The 21,976-nt window shown below is 37.8% G+C and overlaps 4 protein-coding genes and 1 pseudogene across 5 annotated transcripts in view; 3 read left to right on the forward strand and 2 right to left on the reverse strand.

Annotated features, from left to right (window-relative positions):
- The first annotated feature begins 1,612 nt into the window (after positions 1 to 1,612).
- On the forward strand, positions 1,613 to 5,462 carry LOC145487415 (uncharacterized). The gene is made up of 3 exons (XM_081466190.1): positions 1,613 to 2,635; positions 3,162 to 3,361; positions 3,706 to 5,462. Exons 1-3 carry the CDS (start codon positions 1,943 to 1,945, stop codon positions 5,240 to 5,242), a joined length of 2,430 nt encoding a protein of 809 aa, XP_081322316.1. The 5' UTR covers positions 1,613 to 1,942; the 3' UTR covers positions 5,243 to 5,462.
- A 3,328-nt stretch (positions 5,463 to 8,790) lies between these two features.
- LOC145487800 (uncharacterized) lies at positions 8,791 to 12,908 on the reverse strand. Its single transcript, XM_081466602.1, has 6 exons — positions 12,851 to 12,908; positions 12,272 to 12,436; positions 10,881 to 11,688; positions 10,344 to 10,665; positions 9,835 to 9,985; positions 8,791 to 9,606 (listed from the first exon to the last, which is right to left on the reverse strand). Exons 3-6 carry the CDS (start codon positions 10,894 to 10,896, stop codon positions 8,791 to 8,793), a joined length of 1,305 nt encoding a protein of 434 aa, XP_081322728.1. The 5' UTR covers positions 10,897 to 11,688; positions 12,272 to 12,436; positions 12,851 to 12,908.
- Positions 12,909 to 13,650: 742 nt separating this feature from the next.
- Positions 13,651 to 21,976, reverse strand: part of LOC145488386 (uncharacterized) — a 23,193-nt gene continuing 14,867 nt past the window's right edge. The window contains exon 2 of the mRNA XM_081467242.1: positions 13,651 to 14,633. Within this exon, the coding sequence (XP_081323368.1) occupies positions 13,651 to 14,274 (624 nt within the window). The 5' untranslated portion in view covers positions 14,275 to 14,633. The remainder of the gene's footprint in view (positions 14,634 to 21,976) is intronic.
- LOC145486799 (RING finger protein 151-like) lies at positions 15,565 to 16,770 on the forward strand (annotated as a pseudogene). The gene is made up of 3 exons (XR_014049333.1): positions 15,565 to 15,626; positions 16,105 to 16,578; positions 16,699 to 16,770. The product of XR_014049333.1 is annotated as an RING finger protein 151-like (transcript).
- Positions 17,664 to 19,183, forward strand: LOC145488390 (uncharacterized). Its single transcript, XM_081467245.1, has 2 exons — positions 17,664 to 17,833; positions 18,450 to 19,183. The coding sequence occupies exons 1-2, from the start codon at positions 17,664 to 17,666 to the stop codon at positions 18,625 to 18,627; spliced, it is 348 nt and encodes a 115-aa protein (XP_081323371.1). The 3' UTR covers positions 18,628 to 19,183.

Here is a 21,976-nt window from a genome sequence, read left to right on the forward strand (position 1 = left end):
GATTCATACCCCACATGGAGGTTTTTTTCTCTATTAGAGCTCTATCTTCCTGATGCTTTAATTTGGAATTTTTGAAGACTGGCCATGAATGGGTGTTGGGTGTGAATATCTTCTGGTACTGCACATTCAGATTTACATGTAGTAAGCAAGAACATCAGTATTTATCCTGACAAACTCTGATTTTCTTTTGGAAGCTGAACTCATATGTAGTTGTACAGTTATATGTACAACCAAACAGCCTGGATGGCCTTTTGACTGGGACTGGGCACATTGTTGTAACTTGCAATGTTCCAGTTTCTTGTTTAAAGCAAATTGAATTTGATCTCAAAAGCAAGTCGCCAAGTTCATTTCAGTTATTAAGTTTTCTTTGCATCTCAGGGCAGAGCCTGCCACTGTGAAAGTTGGGGTACCAGCCCGGAGGAGGTACTTTGGGAATTTCTGGGTGGGGATGTGCCGCTTGGACCCTGGAACCCTTAGCCTATACCAGAGCTAGTTCAGCTGAATTTTGCTACCCTATACTAGAGTAAACTCCCCAAATCCCCCCATCTATCAACACTGTTGAGGCTGATTTGCGTAAATTTAAACTTGCTGATTTGATTTTTTTATATTTTTGAGTGGCAATTCCTGGTTTCCTTAGTCTAGATAAAATCTTCAACCAACTAGTCAATTTTGTGAAAAATGATACCCTGTTCTAGACCCAAACGCTCTGATTTATATACCCTATCCTAGAGTAAACTGCTTGAAAACCATACCCTTCACAGTGGCACATACCTATATAGCCCATATATGGCAGTGCCCCCCCAGGGGTACCAGCCCCTAGCATTTGATTCACTAACACTTAGTAAACAACTAACAATGAAGTACACTGTATATCAAAGAAAGGAATGTCATCTGTTAGTGTGTAAAGATTATAATAAATTATAATCAATATGTTTTTATCTGAATAACAGTGGTGTTCAAGTAGCAGCTACAGTATGATTACATGTCTGTTCCTGTTATTCAATATATGAACAGTTTACACATGGGCAGCCTGTATTAAGACATCAAAGATTTTCAAAGCAACCATGGCCTGGTGAGATATTTCTGAAGAAATGTAAATTTAAAGTCCTTATGATTGCTTATAGGCATTGATTTTTATTGTAAACAATATCTTACTGAGTGTATTTTTCTTGTGTACTAATTGTTGTACAACACAGAGATCACTATAAGTATGACAGAGATATTAAAGTGTGAAAAGCTCTATGAACAAATGCATGCAGGAACAAATTAATTTATGATGGATGCAGCTTCTGAGAGATCCCCAATGTTAATGGAACATACACTGTACATACATGCAAAAGAGTTCAATAATTTATTACTTAAGATTGGAATCACTGGAAAAAATACCAAATTTCCACATGCATATTTTGTATGTAAAATAGAAAATCCACACCTACTCAGTTTCCATGCTTGGTTATTGTATGGAAAATTGTTGGATAAAATACTCCAATTTAGTTTGCCATACAAAAAACAACCATGGAAATTTCATTTTCCAATCCTAACATGGAAAATTACATTTCCAGAGATAATTTTATATTTTGCAAGTATGTATTTTTGTTCATTAAAAAAACTCCCAATTTTATGGGGTGCCATTTCCGCCAAAATTATTGTTTTATTATTATTAGGCACAATGTTTTATTATTAGGCACCAGTTAATTATTATTAGGCACAATGTTTTATTATTAGGCACCAGTTTATTATTATTAGGCACAATGTTTTATTATTAGGCACCAGTTTATTATTGTTTGGAATTATTTTTTATTATTAGTCACCTTGTTGCATTATTAGGCATTGATTTTCATTATTAGCACTTTTCCCGCCTTTTTTCGTCTCGACCAATGAAAATCTCAGCAGCTCGGCAGCAGCTCCAGTAGTCACGGCACAGTAAATAGGTTGACATGACATGGCGGAGAACAACGTTTTCGTGGTAAAGGATCTACTTTCAAAAGCCGTTAAGGTAATTGAAGGGCTTGCTAGCCCTGATGAAGGAGAAACCTCAACAGCTAAACCAATTCCTTCCACGACGAACCAGGGCACTGGCACTAGTTTAAAAACAGAAATGGAGCGGCTTTTCCCGAACGTTTACGGCATGAAGAGGCCATCAAATACAAACTTCTCCACTGTCAAAAGGGGATGTGGCAGCTCGGCGAAGAAGAAGGAGAAAACCGTGACACGAAAGTTTGTATGCCTGGCAGATAAAAGTCAGGCCGAAGTCCCTACCGTACAAGAAAAGAGAGAACTATTTCTCTGTGGTTTGGGAGAGAAGAAAATTGCCCTTCCCGTAGACGGCACATTTGCTCGCCTATATTCTGTTCTCGTGGATTCCTTTCCGAAGCTCTCTGATGTGGGTGGTTTGGAGCTGATGTACGCCGAACCAGGTAAACGAGAATTGCACATCATCCCTACCGGGCCTCAAGGGAACACCGTGCAGTATATATCACAGTTTATAGGTCAAGGAAGGGTTTATGTTCGACCCATTCAGTGTGACATCGATCTTAACACAGTTCAAGAACACACAGATCCCTCAGTTTTGGAAGAAATATGCAATTCATGTTTACAGTTCGTTGCAATGGATAAGTTGAGGGAACATACGGAGGTAAGAACTGTCACTGAAATATACTTGCTGTTTAGATATAAGCTTTAAGCATATATTTCACTGAATCGGTGCTAAATGCACAGGTTTTTATCGTCTGCCCAAGTGAAGTCCCCTGTTGTATTTTTGAAAAATCGCAGCGCCACTGTCGTTAGTTCGAAGTTGTGTGACATTGTTGAGTTTATTCTTATCAGATTGTCAAGTATTTAAGTCACGAACGAAATGTTTATTTTGGGTGTAGTACAAACATGTAAAACCAGGGTTTGATTTCAATCAATTAATGCAGATGGTCGTTGTCATGGAAAGAGAAAATAAAGGCAGTCTTTAAAGTTAATTACATTTACTTTGCAGGCTCGCTTATATTTCATTAAGATCTACATGTAATCCGAGGAGATGTTTTAGTCATTCTCGACAACCATTCCAGACACCCTCCCCCCTCATCACCCTCCTCACATTGTAGAATACCCAGGGGTCATATCTTTCTACCTCAGTATTTCTGTATTTGTAATTGAAGTTTTATCTTTTCCAGAACTGCCTTAAAAAGCAAGAGAAGTGTAGGAAAGAGAAGTGCAAGATTTGTTTAGAGGACATTGTTGGTGAAGGAGTTACCCCAGCATGTTGCAGTGATGTATTTCATAGTGTTTGCTTGGAGGAGTGGCATAACACCTCAGATGGCAGTAGTTCAAAATGCCCTGTTTGTGATCAATTGTTCTTTACAATTCGACCCAAGTAAGCGTGTTTTTTATGTTATAATATTCCTCAAAACAGTTGCTTATCAGTTGACTAATTCAATCCAAAAAACCATGTATAACTAAAAGCCAAAAACTGGACACTAATTAGGCACTATCACAAAGTTATGGTACCTGTCAACAACAATATTTGACATATAATTAGCCATGTACACTGTATCACCACATGCAATTTTCGAAAGAAGTGATTGTAAGAGGTGGACTACCATATGGAAAAATATCAGTTGTGATATTTTCATTCACCATTCTGTAGTCATTTTTTTGTCACAACTGATACTGAAAATTGCACTAAAGTAGTAGTTTTACCTTTCTTTTTCCTCGCAGTGACATTGGTAACTCCTACATCTCAAATCAAGATGCAAACTCCCAAGTCGCATGCAGTGAGACAATCAGCACCCCCTCGCAAAGGCAGAAGGCAAGTAAAGCAATGCCGAGGCAACAGAATAAGTCAAGTGAACCTTTACCAAGGGAACAGAGTGAACCGGGGGAACAGAGTGAACCGGGGGAACAGAGTGAACCGGGGGAACCATTACCAAGGGAACAGAGTGAACAGGGAGAACCATTATCAAGTATCTCTAGCATAATGCCATTGGAAGAAACAGGCAACACTGATTTTTTCTATGGCTCCTTATTTAAGGATGAAATTGCTATAGAATTGGACTCTGATAATGAGCAAGCCTCAGTTGAGGTGGCAAATGTGGAAGTAATAAATGTAACTCCTGTCTTGTCGTTACAAGACATTTTGTCAGAGTTAGCTGAAGCAGTCAATGAAAACAAAATTTCAAAATTTAATATCTGTAGAAAGGATATCTGGGAGGGCACAAAAAGGGGTTTGACAAGGAAATCGTTTTCTCCCAGTAACAAGATATCCGTGAGATTCAGTGACGATTCTGGGACATCTGAGGGTGCTGTGGATTTGGGAGGGCCAACACGTGAATTTTTAACTCTTGTTGTAGAGCGGCTGGCCAATTCACAGTTGTTCCGTGGTCCAAAGGAAGCACTGTTCCTGTCATGCAATGCTTCATGTTTAGCAAACTCAGAATACCTGTATGCAGGGAAAATAACTGCTCTGTCCCTTGTCCATGGGGGCCCTGGGCTTTGCTTTTTATCTCCTGTTCAGTATGATGCTTTGATCTATGGTCCAGATAAAGTACAGGTAGCTGTTGAGGATATATATGAACCTGAACTTAAGACCTCTCTGCAACAACTTTCTAGGGCTCAGTCAGTTCAAGAAGGAAATGAAGTTATGTCACGTAATAATCTGGACACGGTTTTGGAATTAGGGGGTACCCTTCAACAAATTAAGTCCATTAAGGACATTGACAACATTGTAAAACGAACAGCTCATTGGCTCACATTGGGGAGGGCGTGGCCAGCCCTGGAACAATTCAAACAGGGTTTATCAGACTTGGGTGTCTTGAAGGCAATTACAAACAATCCTGATGTTTTTCATGAAGCTTTTTGCTACAGTCCAGTCGAATTAGATGCCGATTCATTCAAGAATTTGTTTACTGTTCTTCAGAGTGAAGAAGGCTCAAACAACAGAGCATTAGAAAATGTAATTATTTCTCACTGGTGCAACTATTTACAAGATGTAGAAGAAGGGGAAACAACGATCACCTTAAGTGATCTGCTATTTTTTACTTGCGGGTGTAAACAATTACCACCACTACGGGTCGGTTGGGATTTAACTCTTGGGTTCCTTCATGATCCTGACAAAGATGGTAATTTATCCCCCTTTCCCAAGGCCAATACATGTGGGCCTATGTTGCACCTTCCAACTGTTCACAAAACATATGTCGCATTTAGAGATGCAATGACGTTTGCAATCAGGAACAGCAAAGGGTTTGGCTATGCTTAGGGAAAACAGAATATTGTCTGTGCAGACATTTCCATTTTATAGCCATGTATGAAGATTACAAAATTGGGAACCTGTGACTTTTATAATATTATATCAAAATGAAAACATCTTGATAGCAGTAGAATACTGTAATGTTCAAGAGAGGGCCACCCATTTTACATTAAAGTTGCCATACTATTACTTGGGAAACCTGTAAGAGTGGATACAGTTAAGCATAAAGTTCACACTGTTCATCAATATTACTGATTACTGTTTCACAAAATTGAAGAGCCCTGAGAAAAATGTCCTAAGTGACTTTAATTTTAAGACCATTTTGTTTACAGAATTCTGGGTTTGGGTGGTTAATTGGAGTTGCAGGCACATCCCTGAACCCGAAAATATTGACAAGAAAGTTCTTTTATTGATGCAAAAAAGCAAGATTCGCTTGGGAGTACATTCTTGCTTTGGGCTCTTTAATTGTGTTTTTACATATTAATTGAAATATATGCAGTTCTTCCTTGCATGCAAGTTATAAACAACATATATAATACGACCATGCCCAATTTTATAGACCTTTATAGGTTTGCTGTATGGACAAAATTAATAGGAAACGTTATAGGAGAATCCTACACTAAAGTAAGCTTAGTTTCATAGTGCTTATATTAGTCCAATATTATTACTCAGTGGTTGTGTTAAACAAGTTCAAGTTCAACATTTTGTTATTGCAGGGTTACATTTAGGTGAATAAAGAATTTCAATTTAAAATTCTTGTTGTTTTATAGCGTCCATATTAAAAACCAGGAGGGGGGGGGGAGGAAAATGAGGGGGGATATGTCTAGCCTTTTTCTGTACTCCAGAAGGGGGATGTTAATTCTCAGAGCAATTTTCAGGGGGATGTTTATTTTTTTAGACATCAAATATATACAGAATAATGGTAATATTTTTAAGTGTGATTTTTGCAAAGTGCATCCATATCAGCTTATAAGGAAGGGCCCAAAATTTTTTTCCAGCCCTTTGGGCCTTAGGTTAAGGTGGAGGCCCAAAGATTTTCCCCACACGAGGGACCCTAGATACGTCACTGATTACAAAGTGAAAGAACAAAGCATGCTTTAACATTAAGTTGGGACTCAAGTTTCCTGACATGAAGCTGTTAGGGGGGGATACAAATTTTTTCCAAGCAGGTAAGGGGGGATGCGTAATTTTGTACCGTTTTCAGGGGGGATGTTAAAAATACAGTACTCTAAACAATTTCCTCCCCCCTCCTGCTTTTTAATGAATGCAGCCTTAAGGACAGAGTAAACAACCATGTGTGAACAAATTATGTATGAATGGGTGGGAGAAACTTGTGATTTTTCTAATGGAGCTGAAGTCATATAGTAACTATAATTTATGGGCATACAACAGACCATCAAAATAATCATTACTGATTGAACATCAAAGGTGAAGCTGGGTACCCTAGGCTCCTCTCTTGCATGTATGTCTGCCATTGGTTTGAGACACACATTCAGGTATCAGTAAGAAGTCATTCATTTAAACATTCCAGAGTGGATTGTTACTTCAACTTAATGCTGCTCAAGAAATTCCTTGGCAAGTTTGTAAAGTTTAATTTTATCATCTGTTATTGAAGACTCTCGAAGTAACTCAGTTCTTGACTCAAGGTGAGCAACTTGCTCATCTGTCAGAGCTTGAGAAGTAGGTGGAATTTCCACAGTGTCCTCATCAAGGGGAACAGGACCATTCCAATCAATGCCATATTCATCAGTAACATCAACCGGGTCTGTATTGTTTTCTGCAGAATTCAGTGAACCTTTGATCCAAAGTTGAAGAGGTGTGTTGTTGTTGGCTGTAGACAAGGGATGTCTCAGCCAGGCAGCAGACCATTCATGTAAACGATAGTTTATGTGATGAAGGAATGCATAATGAAGGCACCATAAATCACACTCAGATAAAGGGTCAAAGATACCCAGTTCCTCCATCAGAGAAAACAACTCGTAGAAATTTGCCAAAACATCTTCAAACACGTCCTGCCACATTCGCTCAATTCTTTGATTGTGCACACTTTTACCAACCAGAGCTGAGCCTCTCCCTGTTCCTCGAGTACTCAACATATATTTGACAACATCCACATTTTCAGAACCCTGATCACATCTGACTCTTGAGGGCAATCCCCAGTCTTGTACCGCTTTGATAAAAAGTGAGTACACAGTAACAGCTTTGTTGTTTGTGCTGCATGATAAAAAAACTGGGATTCGACTGAAGCCATCCACACAGCCATGGACAACAAAACGCCACTTCACAAGTTTGTGATTTCCATCAAAGTGCCAGAGACCAAGTGGCCTGCTCACATTATACACGCGCCGTTTTATTGCTTTGCAGCGTCTTGCAGCAACTGCAAGAGGGTCCACCCTAGAAAGTGACTCCCTTATCCGATGTCTAGGCAGAAATATACCCCTTGCACCAAAGTACCCAGCCAACATTTTTGACCCACAGCTTGGGTTCCCTCTTTTTATATCCCTCACTATGTCATCCAACTGACTATCCTGCATTTCGGTGTATAAAGCACGTACTGAGAGGCCATGTTCTTGCATTCGTCATTCTATGGTCCTTGAACTGACGTGCAAAAGGTCTGCAATAGATCGGACACTAAATCTAGCTCTTAGAAGCATCTCAAGTTGTTCCTTCCTGATGTCATAAGCTGGCCTACCAGGAGTACCACTACGAACAACACTTGCTCTTTCCTCATTCTGCTGTAAAAGTGATCGTGCGCTACTCAACAAATTAAACAACTCTTCAGGTATTCTTGTCACTGAATCAAGGAGATTCACATGCTTTTGAATTTCTTCAAGCTCCTCCACTAAGTCACTGTCATGAGACCCACCAACACAAGCAACAATCTCTTGTAATCGGGAGGTAACTTCATGCCTTAAGTCAGAAATAGTGTTAGTTGCCATCGTTTTATACTTCGAGGATAAATTGCTTCTACATACTCAGCTACATTTTGCTTTTTCTGGGCCTACAAAGTCAAGATGTCTATCCCTTGATCATTCGCAATGTCTGCCATGCTGTTCTCATGTGTAAAACCGCTGACTACTTGGAGATAGTAAGGTACGAAAATAATACGAAACAGTGCCTAATAATAAAGATGAAATAATAATAGAAAATAATGCCAAACAATAATAAAATAGTGCCTAATAATAAGAGATTGTGCCTAATAATAAAACATTGTGCCTAATAATAATAAACTGGTGTCTAATAATAAAACATTGTGCCTAATAATAATTAACTGGTGCCTAATAATAAAACATTGTGCCTAATAATAATAAAACAATAATTTTGGCGGAAATGGCACCCCATACAATTTCCACGTTTGTATTTTGTATGTAAAATAAATACTCCACATCCATTCTGTTTCCATACTTGGTTATTGTATGGAAATTTTTTGGATGAAATATTTCACTTTAGTTTGCCATATTTAAAACAAACATGGAAGGAGCTGGCACATCAATAGCTGGAATGAACTATTTAGAATTCTTTTTCTGCTTACCAACTTATGACAAGGCATATCAATGTTAGATTTGTTCTTGCCAGTTTGGACCATGCCATATCCCTGGCAAAATATCAATAATACTTTTGTAGCTTATACTGTCCATAGCTCGTGCACTTGATTCCCTAACCCACAAGTGATTTCTCTCCCAGTATAAATGCTTAACAAAGAAATATCTTTTCACTCTCTTTTGTTCAGCATCAACCTGTCGAACTTCTGCATGCCATGTTTCATCCTGGTCTCCTTTCACACTGACCATGTCACCAGGTTGGGGATAAGCAGGGACAATAACCTTGGGAAGGGGGATGGTTGCTCTGGAATGATCCACAACTGCACATTTTCCATCAGGTTCCAACCACAACATGATTGGCCATACAATGTCATTTAAGCCAATACAAGTGCATGTCTGAAAAGGCTTGACATAGATAGTATCACTGAGCTGATGTCTCAATGGATGGCCATCACTATCCAAGATATACTGAAAGGCGTCACAAATAGCAAATGGCGTGAAAAGATTCTCATGTTCCACTAAGTAGAATTTTATGACTTTGAGGCAAATCTCTTGGTTCCCCTGCAAGGCTATGATGTCATCTCCAGTGCGATAAAGAGTTCCTCCTGCACCTTCATTGTGTAATGGTAGATAGGCACTACGGAATGAATGAGCCACCTCAGGAGTTAGAATTTGATTGTTATAGGCATGAATTGCTATTCCTTGATCTCTTTGCAACCGCTCAATGTTGCCACTTCCAATGAGTATTCCTTTGTTAGCTCGAGCTTCATCTCTGCCACATGCACATTCTTTAATAAGGTCCTTTGCAGATTCTAGAGAAGAGGCCACCATCTAAAATAAGAAAGTACCTGGTTAAGAAGGTACCTGGTCATTCATTCAAATCTCAAAGGATTTGTAAAGTTTAACCCATATAACTGAAATTAGCTAGTTATGATCTTACATGTTTTCTGAATACAAACACACACACACACAACCCCCCCCCCCCCCACACACACACACACAAACAAAAAGCTGTAAAAAGTAGGAACCAGTAATTTTTATAACACTAATAAATAGTACCTTTTGTCTGCTATATTTTCCTGACTTTTCTGTCGTTGCAGCTCTTAATCCCTTGTTACCAAGTCTCCAAATCTGCAGGAACTCCCTCTGACACTCCTTACGTGCGAAAGTTTTTTCTACTCCTTTTCGGTTGCTTGTCTGTTTAACATACCTTACAAGATAATTAAGTAGCACATGAAGATAAACATTCTAGCATTTATTTTAGATTTTCTATGTTTTAGATATTTTGACTGTGTTCTCTGTCGTTAGCAGCCAAATTCTGGAACAGTCACTTCCTAATCACTAATGCAGTACCATGCATTTCAACTCCTTCTGAAAGCTAATTTTGTCCTATAATAATCTTGCATAAATTTGTCTGCATGCTTTTTCACTAATTAAATTTTTTATTCCTTGCTTTCTTTTTAACATTAGTTTGCTTGAAAATTGAAAGTTTTAGGTCCCTTATTTTTGTATGCATTTATCTTTGCCAATTTATTGAGGTTAATTTGTAAACTCTATGTTAACTTTACCTTTCAACTGCCTTCTCAAACTGGAAGCACCAAAAGTTATCAGGTGATGAAAACCTTGATATGTCTTCATGTAGATGAGTGAGGCTGTGTAGGGTAATGATACAGTCTGAAGGACCATATCTGTCCTCTACAAGGATACAGTGTCTCCAGCTGAGGGCTTTCAGATGTGCAATTGTTTCACTAGTCCAACCATTTCTTCCACAATTGAAAATGAGCTCCACAATACGAGGGATCGGTGCCCACACCTCATATTCTTCTGCAGGAAGAAGTCCTTCTAATACAAACTCTGATGCAGGAAATGCTAGCTTCTGGTACTCCTCAGCTATTGAACAAAATAATGCGAAGATATGATTTTTAATAAAATTTTGCAGCTACACTGTACTGGGCTCAAATTATCTCAAAATACTTATATATACTGGCTTCCCAAGTAAGTCAAGCAGAGTAGCAATATTTTGATATCATACCCCTGACTAAACTAAAAAAACTAAAACTAACTCATTATTATTGTAAACATGCAAGAATGGACAAAAGCTTCACCTTTCCAGAATCCCATCTTTGTTATATCATTTGGGATTCTACTGGCTTTGTATCCTGAAAAAAAAGAAGAAGACAAAGATGAAACTTCTGAATGGGAAATCTAAGAAAACAAGTGCCAAATGAACAGACTATTGGCTTGGCACCATGAAGGTAATCAAAACAATTAGTATGATCATTGCAGCAAATTATTTTATATCAGGGGATGTGGTTTGGTGTTCAAGATGACTGTAACAAAAAGAGTAATGAGACCTGCTTTTTAAGGTTTGACATTTAATGCAACAAAGTAAAATTATCTACAGGTTCTGGATTACACTCACTGCTAGGCTCTGATTTATTATTGCCATGTACTACACATCCTGTTTCTAAATTAATGTTTAAAGAAATCACAGATAAACTTGCACTTGTTTTGGTTGTAGCGGTTAAAAGACAAAACAAGCAACATAAACTGTACCTTTGGACCATGGCATCCTCTTCAGTCTTTCTCCAAACTCCTCCTTGTCAAGAATACCATTTGATAGCCAGTACTGCACTCTTCTATTTACAATGTTGAGTGAAACAAGGTGCATGGCATCAAAAACAAGATCCTGTAGTACATTGAAACCATACAATGCATTTAACCTGTGAAGCAGTGATACTCCAAGAAAGCCAGTCTCCCTTGAAAGGTTTTCAAACACTGTTTTTCGTTCTTCCTGCTCAACTTCAGTCATTTTTGGGATTTCATCCTTCAAATCCCTTTTCTCCCAGGGGAACCTATAATTCTCCCTAAATCAAGTGTAATAGTAATGTCTCTGATCTGGCAGATAAACTCCTGTAATTGAAATGAAAAAATAAATAATTAGAAATAAAACAACAAGAAATAATAGACAAGATTTACAGCCAATTGAAACTGTTTAAGGCTACACATGTTGTGCTGTTATACACAACATGAAAGGTCATGGTATATATGCTGACAAGTCCAAGATTTTCAATCACTCAGCTGAATGTCTAGGGACAAACATATTTGTACTACGTAGTTAATAGTTCATACTGTACATAGTTATATGATTGTTCATCACTTCTATGCACAAAGTAACAGCACAAAAATTCACCCTTTAGTGCACTTAAATCCTTTCTTTTGGTGAATCTCTTTAGTAACATTAACAGAAAAAATTAAAATAAATTTAATTAATGCTATATTGAAATTAACTTAATAAATTTAAATTTATCGTCACAAAATTAACAATTAGTAACATCAATAATTTACTGTACTATCTATAATCAAAACAGTTGCATTCAACTGAAACACCACAGTACTGAAAGAAAGTATATCATATCATACTAGTAGAATTCTACAATAACTAATGATTTATAATTATTACACAGCTGAACACGAGACACCTCAAAGTAATCACCTTCCAACTTGCATCTTCTGCAGCCCTTCTTACCACCAGATGACTTTGATTTGCACACCTCACATTGTGCAGGGTGGTCTCCTGTCCACAATAACAGCAAATGTCTCATAATCATCTTTCCCTCAGAAAAACAATCAACCTTTAACTTATAGTCAACTTCTATACCTAAAAGTAAAAAGTAATTAAAAGTATTTTAGCTTCTAATTTAATTACCTTAATGTAGATGTTGTGGTTCAAATTTAAACTGGTTTGAAAAATTTCAAACCAAAGATAAATTTAAACCAATGTTTAACTGTTTATTTGAAAAGTTAACATTTTAACACCCTCTAACACAATTTAATAAGGAGTCAAATTGACGCAAGTTATCACTTTTTTATATCAATTTAATTGAGAATTAAATATTGACTGAAGAATAATATTGACTGGTAAATACCTTCACTAAAGATCTTTAAGGTCAATGGTATTACTTATCTTGATCTATCCCCAAACCCTAATTTTAATTATTCAAAATGTACAACCTGCACAAAGCCAAATCTTGCTACTTATCTTCCTAATAAAACCATAGTAAATATAAATAACCTTCAATGAATCCATCTTCAAAGTCTCTTACAAGTGGATCAAGAAAGGGATCCAGGCTAACAGGTCATGAATCAGGCAATAGGTATGATGGTACAAATCCAACAGTGTACACTTCAACTGTGTGTTGTCTATCTTGCTTTGAAACTGTTGCAACTTGAACATCAATTGCTCCTACAAATATGGCACAAAATAAACAGATGAATAATGTTCCAGTACACTTACCTTTTCAAGGTTAAAACTCATCAGGATAAAAATAAAAAGTTAGTGGGAAAGAAATGTTTTTGCTGTTATTGTTTTCTTGTGAAGACTTCTAAAAGCATTCAAAAAGACAATAGACTTTTATTGTAGAATACATGTTGATCTACACTGTACAATGGAATAATTGTATAGGAAACTGTAAGTCCATAAATATAAATAATATTTCAGTGTGTACTTTAATATATATCATATGTAAGCCAACCACTAAAATTGAGAAGCATAACCTGTTGATCGGTGGCTTGATCCAAACGGTTGAAACCTGTCCCAGTGAGCTATTAAACAAACATCATAAAAATGTAAAGAAAATATTTTAACAATTGTCTAAATGTATACTTAATGTGACAGCTAATTCAAATTATCTTCACTATAGCAAAAAAAGGTCACTTTCTGTACTGTTAGGTGACTGCTGTTGGTGGATTGTGACCTCAAGTCAGACAGTATTACACTGCCCTTAAGATGTGCCAAATAATTAACCACTATTTTTACTTTGCCAATTTCAAAAACACAATAACACAAAAACCTTTCCTGAACTTACAACAGTTCTATCTCCACTGTAACTCACCCACAAAAGCAATGTTTTGAGGATCTCCTCTAACATATTTTGCTTGAACATGGAAGGTAATATGACAGCAATCACATCTCACTTTATGGTATCCATCTTCATTTTCATCAGCTGCTAAAATTGTCTCAGCTGAAATTACATTGCTACATCCAGGATACTGACATTGGACCCGCAGGCAATACTCAGTATTGGAATCCCAGAACCATGATAATTCTGCAAATTGCTTCCCATCCCATAGTTCTTTCTTTGTATGCCAGCCTTCATTTCTATTCAGCCAATGTTCTTTTTCTCTCCAGTGTGATAAGAATTTGTAACACATATCAGGATGTGACACCCAGCGCTTAATCTTTCCTTTGAGACCCAAATAATAATAGGGAATGGCACCTTTTTCTCCACAATGGCGGCATAAATCTGACTGAGATTCTAAAATGTCCCAATGTTGTGGATGTACATCACTGAAACATATGAAGTACTCTTTAGCATCTTCATAACCTTCTGCAATTAGCATTTGCCTCGCAGCAGTCCAGTTACTGGGCCATTTTTTCTTGACTGTTTCATCATTTTCCCCCAAACCAGCTCCCTTGCAGTACATGTGTCTAGCCATTGTTAATAGCTCCTCAAAGTTTTTCAAAGATCCCTTTGTCTCATGCAAAAGATCAAGTGCTTCAAATATGGCACATACAATGGCATCTCTGAGTTTGTCTTCCAATGTGTCATCCTCAATTACACCTTCTTCAGCTTCCTCTGGATTCCCTCTTAAATTGCTTGAACTATGGGAAGCAAACTCTGTATAGGTTCCACTAAAAACAGTGCCATCATAATTGTCAAAGCTACCTCAGCCACTTAATGATGAAGAGCATTCATTCCCTTCCACATAATCTTCAGAACAACTTGGAACAGCTGAGTTATCCAGGTGACTTTCAGGGAGACTGGTTTCCGGTAACATTGAACTAATCCCTGAAGCTGGTAATTATATAATAGAAATAGTTAAAAACTAGTTTAGTGTTTGGTTTTCTTTGTGTGAGATTCCTAATAATTATTTGACAGACACAACATCTTTTTCTATTTATATTTTTTATATCCAAAACAAATTTAAACTGCCACCCTGCATGAGGATAGTTGAAGATTTGTCACACCAGTTGCAAAAACTTGGTTAATAAAAAACATTGAAACTACTAGTTGAATAGGGCTGTTTTTACGTTGCTTGTCATTACGTTTATCAGTAAAGCAGTACTTATTTATGACGCGCCATCTGTAGCAAAATTACTTTTCGACGTATTACGACATATTACGACTCATATTACGACATATTACGACTCGTCATGTGTCGAAAAGACATGAAACAGGTCGAAATAGGTCGAAATAGGTCGAAATAAGTAATGTGATATCAGCATGTCATGTAATTCTATCTCGAAATAAGTTGGTTGTCATGGCTATACCATGTAATGCGAAGCTCGTAATAACTCATACCATGTAACGTGAAGCCGGTAGTGACGTTCGAACCCTTGGTTACCGCCTGTTGTTAAGGATGGAAACTGTTCTCCTACACGAAGCCTATTTACCCCAGTTCCTCTCGGCTCGATACAGTTCCGCCATATTTTGATCGTTTCGCTCTTTGCCCGATCGTCTTCTCGTGGAAGTGACCATTCAAACTCACAGTTCGCTCGATAGGATTATTGCCGCTATATATTTACATTTGGTTCTTTTGATTTTATTGCATTATTTATTTAGTGTTATCTCGTTGTTGTCTTCTGCACTTCCTCGATCTGTTCCTATCGCACGTGCTTGATCGTTGCTGCCCTCAATCATTCTCTGTTCGATCCATCTTTCTTGTCTGTCTTTTCGCTCATTTTTGTTCGTAATTTTTAAGTCTTAACTGTCCGATAGAATCAGGTCTGGATATTCTCCTGAATTGTTTGTGGAAAATGTGGACCAGGAGTTTCTCTGCAGTATCTGGTGAGTGAATGTTATTCCTGCATATTTTGCAGCAATTTAATAGTTCTCTGCCAACCCTGGAACGGTTTCAAAGACGTTACCATCCTTTGACAGGCCTAGTCTTACTTGTAGAGACCTCTTTCGCTTGGGCGGATTGTTGTCCCATTACAGACCACGTGATATTCCCGAGAGATTTGTCCTTTTATCCATCTAAAAATTATTTGTTCATATACACGCAGCTATTTAGAAAATTTGAAGGAAGAATTCTCAAGAGTATCATCACATGGTCTGAAATGGGGCAACAAACCACCCAGTCGAAAAAGGCCTTTTCCAATTTATAAGTAATGCCATCAACTTTTCCATCGAAAATTGCGGAATTTTTCTTAGACGTATTTTTAGAATCAATTTTTAAGGCTGTGACAGCATCAATTTTGTGGCTACTGCCAAATTTTTTGGAATAAATTGTGAAATGTGTTTTTTGTTGTTGTTATTGTTGCAGTTATGGTGTGTTCAACAAGCCAGTCTCTTGTCAAGATGGGCATTCCTTCTGCCACCACTGCATCACCCAGTGGCAGTCAAATAACAATCATTGTCCAGTCGACAGGAGAGTTTTAAGTGGCACTTTGGTTAGAAATCTTGCAGTTGAAGGTGCTATTGGCAGGAGAGTAATGAAGTGTCCGTCAACGATCTCTCTTCCTGGTGGCTACAGCTGGACTGGGCCAACAGCTGGTCTGGAGAATCACCTTCCAAATTGCGATATGAAGATTGTGGAATGCAATTTTAAAGGTAGAGGATGCATTCTTCGTTCTTACCAACGTGAACTTGCCCAGCATCTGCTAAGCTGCCCTCACAGGACAGAGAAGTGCCCTTCCTGTGGTGTGGACGTTCCACATAGTGATCAAACAGGTCATGATGAGCTTTGTGTTCGCAAATTGGTGCCATGTCCGAACAATTGTGGGATTCAGGTGGAAAGGTAGATTTTAGTTAATTATGTATTGTTATTGATGGGAGCTACTTGTGTTAGATAGTCTTCATTTGCTCTTTATCTAAAATGTTTCTTTCTCCTAAATCCTTTCCACTCATTTTTCTTTAGATGCAAGATGCTGTCCCATTTGGCTTTTGTGTGTTCAAAGGAAGGGCGACCCTGCCCCCTCTATGCTGTAGGATGTACTGAGGTGCACTCATTAGCTGATTCAGATTCCTCAAGCCACCTCAAGCTTCTCCTCGAAGCTCGTGTTTCTGGGGCATGTGGAGTAAGTCTTTATAGCAATGATTTAGTTAGTAAATATCCATCAATGAACATACCATTTAACAAATATTTGTCATTACACATGTCGTCATGTAAACCTACTACATTCAAAGCCCTAGTAAGCTGCCATTCTCGGGGAAATGGGAGGTGGGTGTTTAATAGTGGTTGTTCATTATTTTTTCGTCATCGGGCTAACTGCTTAGAACTGAATCATCATCAATGTGTGTTTGAGTGATTTTATTAGGCGTCCCTTTCTATTAAGGACTCTTGTATATATATCTATGCCTTTTCCAAAACAAACCTATGATAGACGTGTATTAAACTTCAGATGGCCATTTAATAGGGTTTTTGTTTGTAGTAGTTAGGGAAAATTATTTCTAGATAAATGGCTAGTTAATAAGGGGTGGCTGTTTAATAAGGGGGTGACAACTTAACGGGTGGCTGTTTAACATAGGTTCCCCCCAAAAAACTTTAGACAAGTAGCTGTGACTAAGGACTGGTACATTGGTAGTTAACATTTGTATATCTTGTTTTATGTGTTAAATGGCAATATTCGTTGTTCATGTAACTTATAAGAGGCAAGGAGAATATTCTTCTCTGAAATTTCTCCCCTTCCACAGTCTTTTACCTTGTTTAAATGGCAATCATTTCTGGTTGTTTTGAAGACAATTGAAAATCATGGCTAGAATTTGCCCAGAAGAAAAACATTTCATTGCCTATGTGAATGCTTTGTCTGTAGTCATATGGATTTTTCATGGATCTAACTTCCGCATTTTGTCCCTTAGATTCCTAGTCCAGGTCTAGATGGCATGTCTTTAGCTGGGTCATGGCGAATCGGTGGTGAAGTCACCTTGCCTATTTGCAGTCCATTGTACGAAGGTCATGCAGGCTTGGTGAGGCTGGAAATACGCAGTGGTATTTCTCTGAAGCTTTTTTTTGAATCAAAGTTGCAGTTGCCTTGTTATGGTATTGTTTTGAGGTTTGTATTTTTGAATTACATGGTTGTATTTTACTTAATTTCTCTTTACACCATATTGATTCCATTTCACACCTACTACCATCTAGCGTGTTCTTCTTAATAAGCATCCACCATAACTGTTTGTTCAATAAGTGCACCAATTTGAAACTGACATTGTTGATGGTGTTATCAGTATGACTCCTAATTTCTTCCTTTCCATTGGCAGAGAGCCCACCACCCGACCTGCTCACGCGTAGTGCCATGTAAACATGTTTTGCTGTAGACAATATTCTGCTATGTGTAAATTACTGATATCACGCTCTAGAATCCATCAGAGAGTGATGTAAATATGAGAACAATCATAGTTATTGAATGACAAAACAATCATTGAACTTGGTTATTGCAAAATATGATTTGTCAGTGTCATGCTGATCAATTGATGTGGTCGTCACCGACAAACCACAATATTTTGCTCAAAATGATCAACTCATTGCAGTTGCATCGATTGTCCAATGCACACATGTGTATATCTTCATGTGTGTGGATTTAGATGTACATTATACATCTCCTAGAGTTTGTTATGTAACCCGTCAATATAACTCTAAGGTCACCTTGATGTCACCTTGTCTATTTGCAGGTGTTGTTTCCGTTGTGGAGCGGACAAAGTTAAGTTCAGTGCCCCTCAAGAGTTAATGTGCCAAGCGTCTGTTGCATGCATTGAAATGCAGAATGTTTGCCCCGACAACAAATTTTATGAGATGGCTCGTAACAACGATCCAGTTTTTTTGGACTTTCTTCTTACCATGTGTGCTTGAAAAACTTTTCAATGTGTAATTTCAAATATTACCAAGGGATATGTGGGTCATGTTGGCTCCTGAATTTATGTGTTTGAGAGTGTCCTCTTCTCGCAGATAACTTCAGTTGAGTACCGCAGCATGCGCTATCCTAGGATTAAGGATAAGTACAAGATGCTGACTCCTGATGTACATGTTTGTGGAGATGCATGTGTAATCAGTTGAGGTCTGCAGCATCCAACATCCTTAGATAATGATTGAGTCATTTGTGCTTACCACCCAAAAACCTGTGTTCCTTTTTTTATCGGAATTTTGAAGAAGTTTTATTTGGTGTTCTATGGCAATGCAAAACCTAACATCTTTGCTATAGTTGTCTGCGTTTTTTTCTGATGATTGTAATTTGATTTCTATTGGTCAAAACATCCTGGCCACAATGAGTTGAGCTGGTTACTCGATGATACCCCCTGTGTCTTAGTGTGCAACTTTTTCAGTGAGGGAATGAAAATTTCCTACTGAGACTGAAACTTTTATGAGGGTGACATACTACTAGTCCAATGGGATTTTCACCTAAGACAACAGGTTAATATCCTCTGGGGGACCGTAAATTATAAATAAAGAAACCCACATTGCTTTGACCGTCATATTCACCATTTCCCAATAAGCCATCTCTTCCTTTTCTCGAGTGGTTTTTTCATCAAATTGATCAATGATGAATAAAGATTGTAAAATTTTGATGTTAGCTCACATTAATAAATGATTATGATATAGACCTGAGTGTTTACTGGAAAACTCACCACTGGTAAAATTCATACCGAACTACATCTGTGACCCGAGCGGCATATTTTCCATATCCTGGTCTGTAAACATATTGAAAGCGTCATTTTCCGTTTATTTATAGCTGGTTTTTCAACATCCAGTTTTCGATGTAATAAATAGAAAATTGCAAAGTGGCTTGAAGATATGAATTTTATTACGTGAGCTCTCATCGGTGTATAGGTGTGTTTAGATGAGAGCATGTAAACACAGTTGTGACGTTTTAGATTCACACAGATTTTTTAGAATTATTTCATAACAGTAATACAGCACTTTTTCCATGTTTATATAGCCTCGGCTAAACACTCGTGAAAATTATGCAAAACCTCCACTATGTCTCGGGTTTTCATAACTGTCTTGAATTCTCACCACCCCCCTCATGTTTAGATGAGGCTATGTAAACACGGAAAAAGTGATCTATTGCTTAAATAGACACGCGTGATGTGCTGGAAAATACACCACTCTTAAATTCATAGGCATCCACATCTACATTTAATAGGAAACCACATCTGGGACTCGTGTCATTAGTTATCATAGTTGGTCTTCGAAAATTTGCGGTAATTATTCGTAAACGTTCGTGTGGCCTTTGGACATTTCCCGGAAAATCCTCGTAAATCTTCGGATAGTGTTCGCAAATCTTTGAAAATTCGTCAAGAACGCCGTTATCCGATCGGTTCTATATATCGAATATCTCTCCTCTTGTTTCACTTGGTATCTCAATCGTGAGATATCGAGTTCAACACTGGAAGAGATATTCCATAGCTCGTACGCGCACCCAGGTATTGTCCTCTCAACATTCCCTGGATATAGTGTCAATTCAACAAGCATTTTAAAGGGTATAAAGGGTGCAAAGCTTTGCCATGGAGGATCCTTCGACATGACCAACATACGGATTGCGATATTGTAATCTGAAATAATGACCTTCTGGCTAAACCTTTCTTAACTTTTTCTTTTACTTGAGGGTGCTCTCAAGAGTTTTTGCCGGTGGTGATTGTTGCGTTTTGAAAACATCTGATGCGTTTTCGAAGTGCAAGCGCCTTTTTTTGTTAAATTTCTTCGGTATTGGAAGGACGGGGCCTCAGTTTGCTGAAGTTGTTTGGTGATCCATGACCAGTAAAGATCAGTAAATGAATGGTTAATCTAGTGATTGCGGTCCAACCACGGGCACGAAGAAAATTAGGCTTAATAAAAAAAAATGACACTCCCTATCCTCGGTAAAGGCAGAACAAATTTTAGTAGGACCAAGTAATTAAATATCAGAACAAAAAACAAATGTAATATATCTTGCGGGGTAGGAGGCAGTACAAGCTTGATCCGGAAAAATAGCTCTTGCACGGTATCATGACGGGACACGAGCCAGGGACATACTCGGCCTTATTAACTCTTCTCTTTGTTTATGGAAAGTACAAACAATTACAAACCTTTGTCCCTTCTGTAATTTATTACATGGGCAAGCAAAAGAAAAAGTAAACAAGTTTGCCCGCTTTTTTTTCCTTTTTTTTTCCCACAAGTCCGCGGTAAGTGACGAAGCTTGTGTAGACACTTACAAAATACTTCAAAAATAATCGTGCTTTTTTTTTTTATTCAACTTTCCAATTTGTTTCGCCATTATTTGTTACTTGGAAAAAGTTCAGGCTTGTAACTTGTTTTCGACTTGCGACGCACCGGTGGAAAATAGAAATATGTGTTCCACCTTTTTTCATGTGTATTCCTTTTGGCTACAAAATTCCGTGCATCCCTTTCATGAACCAGAGGCTTGGGAAACACTAAGGAGAACCACGAGGACTTCAATTAATTTCGTTGAGTACAAATAACGAGCGACGATTGTTCTAGTGCCGGTTAGATGGTATCTTATTATGTTCGACAGGTCGATTTTTCAGTTCATTTTCATTTCTGCTTCTCCCAGACTTAGCTTCCACTCGTGTTTTTATAACTCAATAGAAACACGGAAAATCTTTTGTGTCTCTTCAATGGAAACTGGGCTTGCGTGGGCTTCTTTAAGAGTTTTCACGAGTCTGTGTTAGTAATTAACGCCAGCTTTTTATTTCTGTTCTCAGTGGAAGGAGAGATGCATAAAACCGACTTCAACAGTTTTTTTCCAAGGGAGAACCAGGGATTCCTTTGGTTTCTAATTGACCCAAAAAGGATCCAGCGTAGACATACCATTTGAGATCACTAGGAAAAAGTGCGTTGCATCATCTCGATGGCGTCATCTCTGTCTGTATAATTATTATTTAGAATCGTTTAATTCGACAGTTATTTTAAAAAGTCTTCTTGCCTTCAGGCTTGTACATGTAGTATTCTATATATAAAATTTATAACTTATAAGTGGTTATACCTATGTCTTTACAAGGGTAGAATTAAGAAGTGCCCAAAAACTAAGATAAAAATGTTTGGTATTGGCCTTATTATTTTCATTTTAACTTGTCGTGCTTTTAACTGCTTTAACTCCTTTTCGTACCTCGATCGCAAAAATAGCTCTTTTTTCGATGCTTCTTAATTTTTGCGATTTTCAAGTGGAATCGTTTAATTGGAATACAAGATTTTCGTATTCTAT

Source organism: Orbicella franksi, chromosome 5 (assembly GCF_964199315.1).
Source record: "Orbicella franksi chromosome 5, jaOrbFran1.1, whole genome shotgun sequence".
NCBI classification, from domain to species: domain Eukaryota; kingdom Metazoa; phylum Cnidaria; class Anthozoa; order Scleractinia; family Merulinidae; genus Orbicella; species Orbicella franksi.

What these genes read in the sequence shown, in the direction of transcription:
- LOC145487415 (XM_081466190.1), top strand. Translation starts at nt 1,943, where the DNA reads ATGGCGGAGAACAACGTTTTCGTGGTAAAGGATCTACTTTCAAAAGCC. An exon ending in AGTTGAGGGAACATACGGAG is followed by an intron (nt 2,636 to 3,161) that starts GTAAGAACTGTC and finishes TATCTTTTCCAG; the next exon opens with AACTGCCTTAAAAAGCAAGA. An exon ending in TTCTTTACAATTCGACCCAA is followed by an intron (nt 3,362 to 3,705) that starts GTAAGCGTGTTT and finishes TTTTCCTCGCAG; the next exon opens with TGACATTGGTAACTCCTACA.
- LOC145487800 (XM_081466602.1), bottom strand. An exon ending in TTTGAGAAGGCAGTTGAAAG is followed by an intron (nt 9,986 to 10,343) that starts GTAAAGTTAACA and finishes TTATCTTGTAAG; the next exon opens with GTATGTTAAACAGACAAGCA. An exon ending in GAAAATATAGCAGACAAAAG is followed by an intron (nt 9,607 to 9,834) that starts GTACTATTTATT and finishes TTCTTATTTTAG; the next exon opens with ATGGTGGCCTCTTCTCTAGA.
- LOC145488390 (XM_081467245.1), top strand. Translation starts at nt 17,664, where the DNA reads ATGTCTTTAGCTGGGTCATGGCGAATCGGTGGTGAAGTCACCTTGCCT. An exon ending in TGTTATGGTATTGTTTTGAG is followed by an intron (nt 17,834 to 18,449) that starts GTTTGTATTTTT and finishes GTCTATTTGCAG; the next exon opens with GTGTTGTTTCCGTTGTGGAG.